Source organism: Phymastichus coffea, unplaced genomic scaffold, assembly GCF_024137745.1.
Source record: "Phymastichus coffea isolate CEN01 unplaced genomic scaffold, Cenicafe_Pcof_1.1 PCOF00095, whole genome shotgun sequence".
NCBI lineage: Eukaryota > Metazoa > Arthropoda > Insecta > Hymenoptera > Eulophidae > Phymastichus > Phymastichus coffea.
The window spans coordinates 544,778-561,688 of record NW_026706906.1 but is presented as its reverse complement, the minus strand read 5'-3'; the positions used below and the strand labels follow the sequence as shown (position 1 = coordinate 561,688).

Below are 16,911 nucleotides of genomic sequence, written 5' to 3'. Positions count from 1 at the left end.
GACGACGATTTTCACTCTCTCACTCTGCTTCAATACTATCGGTTCTGCTACGTATCTTGTTTTTTTTTTATTTATTTATTTTCTTTTAATTCTCGCTCAAGGTGACGTCTCAAACGAAGCTGCTGTTAAAATTCGGAACTCGAGCAAGGATCGGACAAAGTGCACACGATGGAGTTTGCGTGAAGGAAAGAGGCGTTGTATCGTAAGTGCGCCCATGCGTTTCTGCGTGCGTACACGCTCCCGCGAGCTTTTCTCGTCTTTCTCTCCCCCTCGCACTCTTCGCCCGAGTCGAGTAAGCGTGAGACGCTTCACTCCCTTGGAGCACGCCGTGATTATTATGGCTATGAAGATTCTTCTCCTAGTTAGAGTTTCTTCTATTTTTTCCTTTGCTTGCCCTCTGTCTGTCTGTCTGTCTGTCTGCCTGTCTGTCTGTGTCTCTGTCTCTGTCTCTGTCTCTCTCTCTCTCTCTCTCTCTCTCTCTCTCTCTCGCATACACGCGCGGTAGTAATATGGACTACAGCTTTTTAAGATTCATACAGGCATGACGACACTGCAATTATTCACGTGCTTACTTTATCTTGTGTATACATTAGTCCAACTAGTGTACATATATGTAAGAATTTTTATACTTGTCATATTTTGTAAAAGTCACACTTGAAGATTTGGCTAATATCGAATATAATTAGGGTAGTATCTTGAAAGTCATTGAATAGATCAAAAGCTAGTGACGAAATGCGATTATTTTCTTGCTCAAAGAAAGCATTGCACCTGATTTAACAATTTAACGATACTTGATGATGTCCTAACTGGAATAAATCATGACAATGGAGCTTGATTATCCTTGACAATTCGAACATAAAAAAAGAATAGTTCACATTAATAATTAATTTGAGTCAAAGCTAAATATCGATCGAAAAGTGTTTTTACATTAAAAAAATTCTATAAAAACACAGAATATCTTTATTGTGAAATGAAAGTCGCCTACAATTCACTACACTCGAAAAGCAAACTTAATATCTATTTGTAAAAGAATCACGTAGCCAATAATAAATCGAAATCCATTAAACTCATTTCGTTCTTATTGTAACGGCACAGCTGGTAAATCAAGTATTAGCGAGAAGAACGAAACAAGCAATAATCATAAGAAGCAGAGGGAGAGAAAGAGAGCCGGAAGAAAAGAAAGCACAAATCACGTTTCGAGAAACTTCATCGTGACTACACTCGCGGTGTGGCTACACTCCAATTAACCTCTTTTCACTCTCTATATCTCTTTCAACGACATATCTTTCCTCGAGTCCCAGACAAACAACAACAAAAGTCAGTAAGGTTGATTTTTTCATAATTTCATCTGATTTGTACAGTAGGAGCAGCGACGGTGCGGTGACTTGAGGGGAGAGAGAGAGAGACAGAGAGAGAATAGGATGAGGTGAAGCACGGAAATAACGCTTCAGGTGAGTGACTTTGTTTTCGTGGCCGGCCATTGTCGTCTCCTCGTCGAGTTTATTCACGGAAGAACGTCGTCTCCGTGGAATTTCTTTGCACGAACGTATACAGACGATCGCGTGCTGTGTGCGTGTGTAAGTACTGAAGCTTGGAAAATTGAATCGAGCTTGCGTTTGACGTGGCTGCTTGCGAAATAGTTTTCCGCTAGACCGATTCAATTATGTAGTTGATAAACTTGTCGAATAACTGCCACACTCCAAAGAGATCTCTTTTTTGTCACGGCGATGTCCTGTTGTCAATGGCAAATGCTGCTTCGTCGATGTGCTTTCCACGTAGGATTCGCACGGACGGAGCGGATAATTAAAAGTTTGCCGTGTTACAAGTTCGGATGGCTGCTTCATTAGAGAGAACGGAATCTTTTCATTACTCGATGTCCAGTCACTTTCTGGTGTGTATTTTTTGTCGATTACGAGTAGTAGAAATATCAAAATTGGAGTACGCCAAAACGTTGGAGTATATAAAATAAACTTTGTTCATTAAAACGACTGGCGAATATGTTTATGACAGCCCTTCAAAATTCGCGAGTTTACAAAGTTTGCGTGCCGCGAGTTAAAATCCATTTAGGACGTGAAGCTTTTACGACGAGCACGAGTAGAGCAGATCATAGAAGCGTAGCTTCGTAATTAGCTTCCTTCGTATAGGCTTAGAGAGACCAGATATACTTTTACAACTTTTTTTTCAAGTTTAAAATCCGCACGTAGCAGCCTATGCTAGAAGTCCCGCAATTTAATTCCATCTGTGAATAAAAAAAAGATGGATAAGCTAAGAGGGCGAAATGAAACAAAGAGAGAATTTCTTGATAAAATGAGAGGAAAATCCGTGTCGTTTTTCTTTTGCTCTTCTAATATTTACTAATCTATTGAGTCGTTAAAGCTCGTACTTTTATGAAGATTTTTATTTGCATGAGGTATTAAAAAAAAATAATCAAGGAGCAGGAAATTCCAAGAAATTTTAATAGCACGTATCGCTGGAAATTAAAATTAAATAAATCTCAATGCTATTACTTATTTACTAGAAATAGGAACAAAGCCAGCGAATTATATCCGTCACGTTGAAATTACCGACTACGTTAAAACAAAGATCATTGTAGATAGGGATAGCATGAACCATGTAGCCTAATTGGAGCACAGCAAATGATTTAATATCAACGCTTCGAACTGTTTGTTTTCAATTCCTCTTCAGAGCTTCAGTTATTTATAAATATAGTTTATATTTAAACGTTCGTGATTTTCATCGTCGTTGTACAAGTTCACGTTCGTCATTACTTTGTGTTGTTGGTTGTTGGAATCTCAATGTTACTTTAATTTCATTGCATTATGGTAAGAAAGATAACAAATCTATGGAAATTTCACTTCCACTTTCAGTGAAGTTAAAAAAAAAAGAAAACCCTGTAGAACGACGACGAAAATGTCGATCTTCGACAAATCCATTTATACTCGTACATCGTCAAGTAGAATCACGAACTTTTAAGCTTGCACTAAATTTGATTAAAAATTACAGCTCTTAAGAGTGACCGAAGAACAATCCACATGATTAGTAATAAATAATTTCCTGTGCTCCGATTGGGCTTAACACGGTTCATTCCATTCCATTCTACAATCATCCCCATACATATTGGAGCATCGCGCACAATTAATGAGTCCAACAAAGAAGCAGGAAGCAGATCAACGTCGGTTCGAAACTCATCGTCGCAATCCTATAGCGCGTACATCTCTAATTTTTAATGCAATATGCTACGTCCCACGAGACCGTCCACGAGCGCATTTCAGAATTGCAAAAGGCAGCCGCGTGCAATATGGATCAGGCGCGAGACGCGTGCCGCGCACATAATGCAATGCGCGATCTGAAAGAGCTGTGAAACTGCAATATAACTCAGGCAGGCTGCAAAAATCTATACGTCACCGCGCCACGGACAATGACATTGTCGCGCACCCTCCGATGAAAATTTAAATCCACCGGAAAGTTTCTCTCGCGGTAACCTTCCAGATGCCAGCACACAAACATGTAATTGATGTATTTCAAATTTTTAACGATATTAGCAATGCAAATAATATTCTGAAAGAAGATTGCAGTTGGTATTGTTGACTTCTGGGAGCTTCTTCAAATATTGGCACGCGAATATCGAGGAGTAGTTGGCTTTTAATAAGCGCCTCGAAAAATTTAAATAATGTGCCGATAAAAAAAAAATCGGACTTGAAAACGAATCAAGCAGAGCCGGACAAAGATTGCAAGTCGCAAAAGCGAAATAGAAAAAGAGGGAGATAGATTGTGAATGCGAATTGAGACTTGCCTCGTATTGGCGCGGCGCACGACTACTCGAGAGACACATTCTCCCAATGCAACCTGAAGCGTTGAATGACAGACCTCGGTGTGTGGGGAACGCACGCGAGCGCGTCGACTTTTGGGCTCTCCAACGGTATTTTCCTCTGTGAAATCCCGCGTGCAGCGCGTCTGACCAATGCCGAACCGGCATTTTCCCTCGTCGCCGTTCAATCTCGCGGAAAGAAGCTTGCTACGGTTCGCGTAATTTTTTCATCAAATCCTTTCTTCTCTTGTTGGCCACGCTACTTTCGAAAACTCACTTCGAACTCGATGTTACTTAATTGGCAAGCCGCATCAGAAAGGAAATTGAAGTGCAGCGTCCCAAACCATAAAAGCCGCCGCGGAGAGTGAAACAAATCTCATCGAGCTTCAGCAAAGTGCTTTGAGAAAGAGTTCTCTGTCTATCTCTCTCTCATTTCAAAAACCAACCTCGTCGTCGTCGTCGTCGTCGGGGCGGCGGGGGCGGCGGCCGACCCCATTCGCGAAGTACGCGACTGAAAGGCAGCTGGCGCGTTGTACGCGCTTCCGGCTTCCGGACTTACGCTCTACATTCATAACCTGGAAATGCCTACCTCGACTTATCACCGCGTATGGCTTGTAATAATGGAGCGATCGAAGGCACGTGTGTCGCGCGACGACGCTTTTAATTAGACCGAATCGGGACGGCTGCTGCTGGCGGCGTAGCGACGAACTCTGCTAATTTGCGAGAAAGCTTGCATCCGTCTTTTCTCTGCGCGCGTCAATTCAAAGCTTGTATTCAGAGCGTGTGTGCGCCGTGCAGATGTTGAGCTGAAAATTGAGCGACGTGGTTCTGCGATTTTCTGTTCTTTTTCAACGAGCCCTACGGAATGTACGCATGCCCGGCGAAAAACGTGTAAAAAATACTGTACTTAACGTGTTCGCCAAAGAGATTATCGTCTCGTGTGAGACAACAATCTGCTTTCCCGCACTGCTCAAGTAACGTGCTATTCCCACCGCGATTGGACTTTTACTTTCAGTCGTTCGACCGCGTTAAGATTTGGAACTGGAAGCCATGATTATACATTTCGAGTGCAATTTTCGTATTTAAAAATAAGCTGCATTCAACTGCAGAATTCTTTTCGTATCATTTTGATGCCGTATCACAATGAACAAAGACAAAATGAAACTGAATTTCGCAGGATGAAAAAATGAAACTAGAAATAGAAAACTGTTCAAGATGAAATATCGTCTTAAAGCTTTCGCTTGAGTAAGCGTCTTACTACCTAGTAGTAACGACCCGGACATACTCAGCTTCTCGACTCAAAGCTTCTCTATAAAGAAATCTCCTCGGGTCTTCTTTTTCAATCTCGTCGCACATTAGGTATTAAAGACCATCAAAGCTCGGCTACACACAGCATTATGGACTTAATGTAAATAACGTGTACTATATATAATACCATTATCAAAATTATAGGCCGTAATAAATTATCGTTCAAAAACAAATTACTATTTCCAACTAAGCATTATGCGAAACTTTGGTAGTTATGCAAGCTTCAATTGAAATATATCTCGCGCGAACGGTAATTCTAGTTTGCCTATACGAATATTAATCTCTGCCAGCAAGTTATTTCGATAACATGATCTGACAGGTGAAAATTTCAAATCAACAACTTTTCCATTCCCAGCAAAAATAATAAAATTCAGCCAACGTGTATGTATCTACTCTCTCGATGGATTATGAATTGAAGGAGATCTCCAACAGAACCATCAAAACTTTTCTCTTTTCCCTATCCATCATGTATACTACGAAAAAGTAGTAGCGTGAATCTACACAATGAAATTTAATCCACTCTCTCTCTCATTGACAACTGCAATATCGAAAATTCTAACTAATCGCCAAGTTGCAACATCCCTTCTACCCTCGGCATCCAGTAATCCATGGCATCAAACTAATCGCGCGAGTTTGGGGATCAGCCCTTCTGGACCAATTTAACGCGCGAATGAAAAACCCAAAGGGATCAAAGTGTTATCGCGAACTTGGAGCAACTATTTTCTCTACGTGTAGCCTTGCACGCGCTCGGTCGCGCGCGCGTGCACACACACACTCATACTCGAGTTGCTTTCCGAGACCCTTGCAGGTCTCGACAATAACATGAATATTCATGCAGTCGCGCGCCAACGTTAAGCCCCCTCCAGTTTTTAGCGATGTATTGCATTTTTCTCCCAACACCCTTCCGAAAAAAAAATCTTACTCGAAATTCCAAGTGGGTTTGCGTATACGTTAATGTGTATACGCGAGAGAGAGAGAGAGAGAGAGACAAACATTCAGCGCTTTTATTTATCTGGGTTAAATAAATTCATTTACATGCAAATCCCGAGGCCGAGCCTGGTGGTAGTGCGTTTACTCGCTTTGACCCAGTGAGCCTTTCCACGACGGCCCGCGGCTGGAATGCAATCTCTTTCAAATGAAATGGAGTTTTCGATTGAGTTTATTCTAGAGATCGCCGGCGAGAGAGAGAGAGAGAGAGAGAGAGAGAGAGAGAGAGCTTCCCAAAGTTTTTCAATTTTAAATACGTCCATCCGCGTGCCAACGGCAAATCAAGGTTCCAACGAAAAATCCATCACAGTGACAAATCAAGGCGAAGTCGTTGAAATACGCAGACAAAACATCGGTATTAAAGAGCGCGACCGAAGAATGAGCGTAAATCTCGGGTCTCGAGACGGGAAAAATAATAAAAAAAGAAAAAAAAAAGTGAGCGCGAGCCTGTCGTCCGCGCTCGGAATCTCAATGTGCGCCCGAGTGTACAGCCAATGTCCCGAGACTCCCTTTTTCTCTCTCCGATATATATTGCATCCAGGGATTTCCGCCATCGCACCGTTGCGCGTTTTACCGGTTGACGAGTCGCGCGCAGCAGCAACGTCGGATTTGACGAATATTTATCGTAATACGAGCGTATTTATTTGCATGCTGTCGCTGTTGCATTTTCGACTTGTCGGTAGAGTCGTATTTGCCTTGGGATTTTTACTCTGCCGACTGTTGTACCCAGTCGACGCTCTCTCTCTCTCTCGTTCTCTCTCTTTCTCTCTCTCTTTCTCGTTTATTCAGTATTTAAATGATCAAAGTCTGTGTTTGCGTCTGCGTAATACTGTTGATGTATTTGAGAACTTTATCATTTCTTATGGTGATTATAGTATTTACATAAATTGCTTGCCTTTGCACACTTTTTTGTCATTCACCGGTATCTGGGTTTCCTATTGCCTTTTCATTGAAACCATTCATTTAAACCATGCGTGTGCAGGCTTTCTCCGGATTCCCAACAGGTCACACTGTTCTTAATGTTTTCTTTTGAGCAAAACTTTGATTTTTTTATAATTCATCCTTTTCTTTATATATACTTTTGATAGTTTTTTTATTTCATTACACAGTAAATTCTTTTCAATGGTTTCCCGTCACCAGTCTTCTGCCATCAATTTCTCGTAAATGTGGTCACGTATTGGCACTTGTGTGCGGTCCAATCAACTATTGTCGAATATGGATACAGATACGTTACGCTACGTTAATTAATCATCTATACTCGAAAAAATATTAAAATTAAATTGTTTGAATCCCTAATTGACTCTACAAAGTGCTAGTTTTCTATAAGAAAGTTGCTTATCGTACTATTCGACAAAAATTTGTACAGCAGAGCTCGATCGTAACTCTTCGATGGTTCTCAGTTAATTGATTTCTTTTATATAATAGTTTCGCGAGCTAAGTTGCGTATGGCTGTTAAAAAAGAAGCAAAGTGTTAACTCGTATCGCATTAAAATACACGCTCGTCTTTGGTGGCTTGAATAAGCCATAAACATCACGTTGACCGAAACCCCAAGTAAAACTCGTAAGCTGCTTTTACCCTTATAATATTTTTTATAATTCACATTTGCATGTAAATCGGGAGAAACAAAAATGCATGAAATCAGCTGCAAAAATAGCTTGGACAAATAAATTAATCTAAAATCAATGGCAGTACACGAAATTCACTTGGACCTTCGTACTACTAGAAACTTCTTGTACGTAAATGCAATGATGATCACATTAATAACGATACAATTCAAAAACACAACTAAAAGGTCTAGCACAAACAACCACAGCATAATTCTCTGCAAAGTAGAAACCGCAATAAAATTCAGATAATCCCACAAAGCTCGGATCAATCAACGTCAAAATCGAAATATCCATGTGCTCTCCTCGACCGCATCACAGTCCTAAAAACCATCGATTCTACGAGCGGTTGGGGGGGGGGGGGGTCCTATTAATACAGATTCGCGACAGCGATTGTTAATAGCGTTCGCCTGGGGTATATTGCTACACGTAAGCGCAGCAGCAGCAGCAGCGATGTCGGTTCGCTCATTAGACGTTCTCTCGTCGATCGATCGATCGCCGACGTCGACGCTGGTACAATAATGCTGCATGCGCTTCGGTGTATATCGTCACACGGGCGTTATTAATCATGTTAGCCGTAATGAAAGGTTAACGGCAAGCCGAGACTATTTATAAAAGACGACGGCAGAGCCGTGATCTTTCGACCGAGAACTTTTGTTACAGTAGCGAATCGATGATACATGTGCGCGTTCCCGCGCCTTTACATCTTTTTTAGCGCGTTAATAATGCCGCAGTCGCGAAAGCTGAGCCTTGTTCTCCGAACGATGCTTCATTGCCGGCCTAGAAAAGTGAAACAGATTTACGGACACGTTTTCCCACGAGACAGAGCGGACAAGCCATTGGCTGTGAAACTCGCCTGGCTTAATGGCTTTACACTGGCAGTCTCGTAAAAATATATACGTATATCTCAATTTGTCATCTTTACTCAGCAATTCCAGTTTCCTTATCTTTCGCGGTAAATATACACATAACGACGTATCATTCCGCGCGGATCGCGTTTACGAAACGAAAACGAAACTGCCTTTTATTGCCAAACTAAGATAGATGCTAGCTTTCGTCGATGATGGAGTACGGAAATTGAAGTATAGTAGAGAAAAAACTCGATCTAAAAGAAAGTAAATTCATTTTTAAGCAGACCTATCTGCTGTAAAATACCTGTCGTCGATTTGAAAATCTGTTTTGGTTATAAGGGTTTGTCAGAGACGCGAGACTCGTCACAAAATTTTGGACTACATTTTTTATCTTTGAACAGATATAAAAAGAATATCAAGTTAAAAAATACATTTTTGATTCAACTTTTTCGATCAATTTGAGATTTCTTTTTTCGACATTGCCATCCCAATTTACAACGTCTTTGACGAGTAAATTCATCGAGTAAAAACAATTTACACCCTTGCACACAAGTTTGCGCAGCCTGTCAGATAAAAGAACGTCAAAATTAATAATTTCTTTCGCGCACGCAATCACCACGCTTTGTATCAAAATTTCATAAAAAAGGTTATGGATAAAACTTTTTTGCAAAAGACCAAAGCCTCTTGGTCAGGTCGAAGTAAAAGAGAGCGAAGTGAATAATAGTCCATGGAGCAAGACGAATTCGCTAAATTTATCAGGCTTAAATAATTGATCAATTAGCTTGGCAGTACTGTACAGCTTTGAAGCTTAATCCCTCTTCTCGGCCGCAAAGGCAGAGGAAGATGCTAAATTATTGATCGACAAGTGGAAAGGGAGAGGAAAAGTGGGGAAATTTCATTTTCGCAGGCATCATAGGTTATTTGTCTGGTGCTTTTGCGAGAGAGAAAAGTGGATGTAGTGGAGAACAACAGCTCATTCACCGACGGAATAATTGACTTAGTTTGGCCCACAGTTTGTCCGTGGCGAGCTTCTTCACGAATCGGATCAATTTGGTGGGGAACGAGACTGGGCTAGAGAGTATGTACCTATTGTTATAGAGTGGCGACGTTGAAATTTGATCGGGACACTCGTGCAAGGAGTAGTATTTACAGTGAAATATTGATAGAGCCGTACATCTTTCAAGGCGGAAACGACTTTGAATCTGTTATCAGAGTCGCTCGACGAAATCCAATGTTAACAAGAACACTCCACGACGAAAACTTTGGAATATTACTACGTAGAACAGGCGGAGGGACAACGTGCAAAAAAAATGTGCACTTGCAGTAAGTGAGGCGTGTCCGTGCAGTATCGAGAAAATCTCGTTCGTGAATAAATAAATGGATTGCGAAAGAGATAGCCGATAGTCAGGCGCGTGATATATCCCTGAGCTTGCAAGTCCATCTCAAAGTTCACGACCCGAATAGCCGATATCTGGGTCACTTTTGAATTTTAATCTCAACGTCCTCGCTCGCCGCCCCTCCCCCCCTCTCTCTCTCTCTAGCAATTTCGAGTTCTTGAACCCGAAAGAGAGTAACGAAAGCGAAAAATCGACATCCGTGCATCCCCTCCCCCCTCTTTGCTCTTTGCAGCCGATATTTCCAATTAGACTTTTTAATAAAGTTGCCCGACTGGCCAGCACGATTCCTCTCCGCAAATGCTAAACATTTCTTTCCTATTCCGATCGCGGCGGCGGAGATGATAGCTTTTATCTCTCCTCCTCGCTGTTTTATTCAATTGACAAATCCCACAGAGTACCTCGCCAATTACCACTCACTGCTTTCTTTCGTTTCGGAGAATCCACTAGAAAGTTTATTTTGAATATCGACCGACCGCGTGTACCGTGAATTTTCGCTCGAGCTTGCACACATCGCAGAACAGAGCATCGTGGAATAACATCCTACATTTTTCACGTTTACCAGGCAATCGTTGCTCGCCTCAATAATTAAAAAGAGCCGCGCCGAATATAAAAGTCAATAATAATTTGAGCGATCGATATCCACCTTCAGCGGCAATCAAATTAACGCAGTAGAAATTAACGAGTTTGCCAAAGACGACCGTGACTACGTATATCAGGGCACTCGAATTATGCGTGTTGATGCGCTTGTTTGCGCAGCTCTCTCTCTCTCTCTCTCTCTCTCTCTCTCTCTCTTCTCTCTCTGCTGCTATTCCATAATTGGGCGAGATACGCTCTTACACTGTATGTTTGAGCTTGGCAATCGATATTCACATAAAAAAAATAATAAGAAAAAAGAAAGAGAAGAGATCGGAGAAAAATACGCTTGCAATTGCAATCATTGGCAAAGAGCGTGATTGCTAATAGAAGGGTGCGGATTGGAGAGGCACAGTTGTAAAATGGAAATTGCGGCCGTCTAGGCACGCCGAGAGCGTGTTAATACCATCGAAGCTTTGTTGCGGATATAGCATCAATTTGTTCTTGTTTAGCTGTTCAATTTTTCAGTTTCGGACCAAATGAGATTCCACCGAGCTGCGGTTTCTGTTTGTGCTTCGTTACAAGCTTTTAACGCGTTTTAAGCATTCTATTTCGCGAGAAACGCTACGGCAATTATAAAATTTATTATTAATTCCACTTGTCTCTTGCGTCCTTCACAATAATAACGCTTCTTCAACCCCTTGACTAACAGTTAATCAAAAGTGTAAATATTTAAATAACTTTGTTAAATTTGTATAATTCAGAGTGGTGGATCTAATGCATCTTTTAAATAATTTAAAAAATCACTTCGATTTAACAAATACTTGACAAATAAAATTTTGACATTGACCTGACGTTTCTCCCAAAATTCAACACCACAACTTTTGCTCTCAATCCCTTCTGGGTTCTGTATGCAGAAAACTCTTCTTAGTGAGTTCGAGGATCCCAAAAAAAAATTAACGTATATTTATAAAAGCTATAAAAACCTTGCCAATTGAGAGTTTCGATATTTGGTCACATATTCAAAATAAATAATTATTTGATAAAATAGAAGTTGATTAGTGCTTTAATTTTTATTTTCACAATCAGTTGGTCCTTTTCTTTGCATTCTCATAGCAATCAAACGATAACTCTCATAGATACAAAAGCACAAGTAGACTAACAAAAGGCATGTAAAATGAAAAAAACATCAGAGAGGGTTGTTGGTTATAGTAAATGACGCCGCGGGCGTCTTCGTATACATATATATCGAGGTAACGTGGGTTGCAGCATTTATAAGGCCATGCTACGGAGATACACACACACACCCATGAGGGCGAACTACTCTCACCAATTGTTAATACGTGCGAATCTAGCCGTTTACCCTTTTCGTTTCCCCTTCTATTTGATCCTGTGATTTCCGGATTCGTTTGGAACATTCGTTCTTTGTCGTCCTGCTACGCTTTATTGCATTGTAGAAATCGAAAAGGTTATATCGTGCAAGCATCTCGAAAGTAGGCAAACGTACACTACAAAATCGACGATAATGGCGTACCAAGCTATTGTACTTCTCGAGTATAGTTCCCAAGTAAACCCGCGCGGTATTTGTACTCTGGAAAGTTCAACTTGTCCTACTTGAAAATAGTCAAGATTGACTCTTCGTAACTTAGCTCTTGTCAAATAATTATGAAGGAGGAAAAAGGGTTCTATAAGAATCAAAGTTTATTTTGTTATCTGAGAAAAATTGTCTTTGTCTTTCCGGCCTCTTTGTCAAGAAACCGAGTGAGCGGACAAAAGAGTCAGAGCAGAAGAAAAAAACCGAGAATAGGATTAAAAGTTCCTCTCTTTCCCTTTTTCTTCCATCAGAGCGAGAGCTCGAAAGACTCGCGTATCCATTTTTTTTGTAACAAGTGCAGCGCTCCGCAAAGTCACTCCTCGCTTCCTCTATTCAACAACTCCCTGTATTCAATCTTACAGACTTTTGACTATGTGTTCTGCAAGAACAGTTTTTCGTTATGTATTTCGATCCACGACAGTATTGGCTCTGTTGATGCATCGTTCTCGTCCGCGCGAGAGGCAACCGCAAAGAAGTCTACAGAGCGAAGCATTTTTCCGGCAGTCGGCGGGCTTTTCTACGTACTTTTTTTTTTTTGCGCGCGCTTTAATATACTGGGCGTAGACGCTGAAAGAAAGGAAGCTACCGTGCCAAAGTGACGGATGGTGGAAGAAAGTAGAAATCCGGCGAGCGCGAAAGCTACGCGCAGTGCGAAATGACTTGACAAAGAAATCGTTCTTTTCGCATCGTCGACGCTGTTTTCAAGGACTGAACGCTAATTTAACGCAGTCAGATTTATGTTCTTAAGCCAAGTTTTTTGCGGTACTCCAACTGCCGTCAGATAAATGCTGTCGCATTCCAAAAATAAAGTTTCTTTCAATGCGAAACGATAAGAAAATTTCATTCAAGGATTACTGAAGCTGAAGATTATATAGGAACAATCCTTCATTCTCCAAGCAGCCACTACGTTATTGCGACATTGCGAGAGAAATCGCTGAGTTTAATTAACAAAGCCCTCGAAAGTTTCGCGGACTGCCCCTTGTAAAGTCAATCAAATAGAGCGAGCGAGGGCCGACGATCGCTCACAAGATCTCACTCGCAAAGTCCCTGCCAGTTAAAAAAAAGTCGGACTCGCTCCCACACTCCATCGTCGTCACGGCGAGTCGAGATTAATATATCTGCAGTGCGAACGCGAATCCCTAAAAAAAGGAAAAAATTCCATGGCGGCGCAGCGGCGTTGTACGAAAAGTCGAGGGTTGCGAAAAATCTAAAAAAGAAAGAAAGCTCGTCTGGGCGCTCTCTCGCAAAGGAATACAGCCTCGTTAAGTTTTGCGCCGCGAGCCACTCTACAAATCCACCCTCCACTTTGTACACACTTTGCGCACGCAGCCAACGCCATTTAATTGAGCCTTTCGCCGCACCGAGCTTTCCGAGTATCGAAATGCACTGCCGTGAGCTGATTTTACAATCCATTAGTTTCACCGATACTTACCTACGATTTTCCTAAGTTGCTAGGAGGCGATGGATTTTTTTTGAGGAAGTTCCAATTTTCAATCGACAGATTGGAGGAAAGACTTTCTCGCAAATCAAAAAACTAGAGAGAGAGAGAGGAAGCCACGTTGAAGGCGCAAAATCGAACGAAGCTGTTCGACCACTCATTCTCGCGTTTGTTTGCCAAACTTTTCACCCGCGGAGATATACTGTCAATTTTTTTTTCCTTTCCGAGTAAAAGATTGCGTTTGAGCGAATACAACTGAAAAGTTCGGATAATATTTTCCGTTTTAACAGTGACGTAGAGTGTAAATTGCAATTACGAATTTGTAAAGCTGGTTTGTAAGTTTTGCTTGGGACACGACACATTGTATTTCCAAAGTTGGAATTGAACCGATTTAAATATTCATTCCAATCGCGCAAGTAGCGTGTGTCAAAGTGAATGTCGTTTCGAACAAAAAAAAAGCTTTTTCACCTTTTTGAGTATTTAAAAATCAAATAAATTGAAAAAGGTCGAGAACAATTTTTTTTCTTTTTCATTCAAATGAAAAATTCTCCGTTTTAGAATTTTTTCCCGCGGCGCTCAGACGTTAAGTTTTACGTAAAAAACGGAGTAACGGGGAGCACTTAGCGTCCCGCGCCTACACGTTTTATTTTTTTTCTTAACCGTCGGAATGAAAATAATTAGAAGCGATATTTTCAAGAAGAAAAAAAAGATAGCGCGTGTTTCGAAATCCCATCAGCAGAAAAAATAAGAAAAAATAGAAAGAAAATTGACGTCCGCGTAAAAATCAGCGCCATAAATCGCCAAATAATGTTCATAAGATGTATGGCGCCTGCAAAAGTTTCCTCTCTGTCGCAGCGTGCAACGAAATCGCGGCAACAGCGGCGTTAATCGGGTAATAAATGTGGCGTTGCAGTTGCAGCAGAGGCAGTGAGAGAGAAATGTACGTGCCAGGGGCGGCAGGTTTAGCAGCGTTGTATGCGCTGCTCCTCGGGCTGGGCGTCTGGGCTGGGGCGCTCAACAGGCGCAAGCCACTAGCTGCCGCCCACAACCAACTCATACTCGCTAGACGCGAGGTCGGACTTTTTCTCGGGATCTTCTCGCTCGTTGGTAAGCTAATCTTCTGTCTGCGCATTACGTTTGCTATTTAGCTTTGTCCCCTTGATTTTTTCACTCGCTCGGCTCTCCTTCCGGCAGCCTGTTTTTGTTTTTTTTTTGGTTTCTTTTTCAGTTTCACTGGGCTGACTTCCTAATTACCTGGATTTTAGGAATCGAGGGTATATGATTTTGCATTTAATAGAATCTTTTTGACTCATTGTACTAATATATTGAGCTGTTTCGCGCGAATTCACCAAGTTTACTAAATTCACTTTCTTCAAGAAAGGAAGCCCTTCAGAAATTTAAACTATGAAATTTATTTAGCAACTCATCTTTAACTCAAATAAACCATGAACGTTACAATAGATACAATAAACTGTTACAAATTGCCCTTGTTCTAGTATTTCCTTATTTATGTTAGTTGTTGTATTGTAGAGCTTTCATTGCGTAAACGAACCTACTACACTAATTTTGCTGCGAGGAGGTATTGAACATTCTTACATGATTATAAATCACGATATAAATACGTTATTAATTGGTATCAGATAAATCTTGAAACATTTGTATAACGAAGTAAAATAAGCAATCACATTTGATAAAATGTGTAGTTTTATAGTTGAAAAGAGATCGTCTGACAAAATTGATGAATTCGTTTAGAAATTCAACATGAAGTTGGTTAATTTATAAAACTAACTGTAGTGCCGCTACTTTGAAAAAATTGTACGTGGACTATTTGCAGCGCCAACACTGCTTCGGCCAAGCAGTTACGCTTTTTCGAAAGCGTGAAATCTCATCCTTCAAGCTACGCGACCTGTCACATTTCTGCAAACCAGCGTAGACGGGCGAACCGTTTGTCGCCGAGGAGAATGAATAACGCTCGCGGCGTTTCTTTGCGGCAAACGAATCTCCGCTGCGAGGTACGCGCGCGATGCCACTGCCGTGTAGTGGCGCGATCCACCTGTGGTCGCGCTATACGTGTATCGCATCGAAACTATCCGTCGTACGTAGCGGCGCCAGCGCGGTGCAGCCGCGCTATTCCGAAACGAAGGTAGCCCCGTACCTGCACAGTTGCGGTAAAATATCGCGAGTATGTCGTAGTGCGGTGCCTGCCGCGCCACTGCCCGGCCCTATTGTGCGCGCGCAAGAAAGCTAATTGAAATGGAAATCGTAACGAACGAGTGGTCGTCGCGGCTAATTTATCCGCGGCAATTAGCTGGCATAATTGGCGCTCGAGAGTTAATACCCGTCGCGACAATACCGGACTGCAATTGCACAATCGAAAATGCCGACTGTTCACCACGCGAACCATTAAAGCTCGGCGGACCAGCCGCTTCACTGCATCGTTCCTGGGAGTAACCGACAAAGGGCGCAAGAGAAAACTGTTTTCTCTCGCTCGTCGGGGCATTTACATGAAGGAAGCCGCCCGCTAGGCAGAGCTGCGCAGAAAGAAGCGAAGAAGGAGCTTGTGCTAGGAATGAGAGAGAGGCAGTGGCGAGCGTTAAATCCGATTTCATGGAAACGAGTGCAATAAAGCGACTACGCGCGCGGGGCCTTTATTACTTGCCACCGACCAACTCCTTGGCTGTTCTCGGCCGAAAAATCGAAAAAAAGAGGCAGAAAGAGAGAGAGAGAGAGAGAGAGAGAGAGAGAGAGAAAGGGCGAGAGAAGAAAGTTGCGCGCGCGCGCGCCCACAGTCCTTGATATTCGAGTCGAGTGGCCTTTGGCCTTTGTGCGCGTCTCGCGCAAGCCGCGAACAATGCATCGCGAGCACAAGTCCAGAAAACAGAGACGAGTACCGTCCGGTAGCTTAATTGGCCCACCACTGCCACCCTTCGCGATCTTTTAATTATGAGGAGCACCTACACGCCCAAACAGTTGGCGAATATGCAGATCCATCCTTTTCGTTATATATACGTGTACGCGCGTGTATATGTACGTTCAATTTAATTAAGAATTGTCACGGCTTTTTTCGAAAATCGCAAATGTTGCACCTGAGGAATATGAGTTGTTCATTCGCTTGATCGCAGACGAAGACTCGTCTGGCTCGAACTCGCTGGAATTTCGGCGACGTGCTTGCGAGCGCGAGCGTTCGATTAACTTTGTTACACGTGGGGAAACGTGCTGCTCCGTTCGCAGCAGCAACACCGGCAGCTGAGTCGGTAACGAGCACCCATACGGTTAGGATTTTTTTTCTATTTTTTCGCCGAGTCGCGTGTTCCAGTTTCCTAAAATTGATGCGACTACGGTGGAGCATC

General features: G+C 42.1%; 1 protein-coding gene across 2 annotated transcripts in view; it reads left to right on the top strand.

Annotated features, from left to right (window-relative positions):
* The window catches only part of LOC131669656 (high-affinity choline transporter 1-like), a 29,980-nt gene continuing 13,069 nt past the window's right edge, over nucleotides 1–16,911 (top strand). The window contains exons 1-3 of one of the 2 annotated variants that reach the window (XM_058944697.1): nucleotides 1–202; nucleotides 1,362–1,451; nucleotides 14,475–14,668. In XM_058944697.1, coding sequence (XP_058800680.1) covers nucleotides 14,500–14,668 — 169 coding nt within the window. In that variant the 5' untranslated portion in view covers nucleotides 1–202; nucleotides 1,362–1,451; nucleotides 14,475–14,499. The remainder of the gene's footprint in view (nucleotides 203–1,361; nucleotides 1,452–14,474; nucleotides 14,669–16,911) is intronic. The other variant, XM_058944698.1, reaches the window with a different exon arrangement.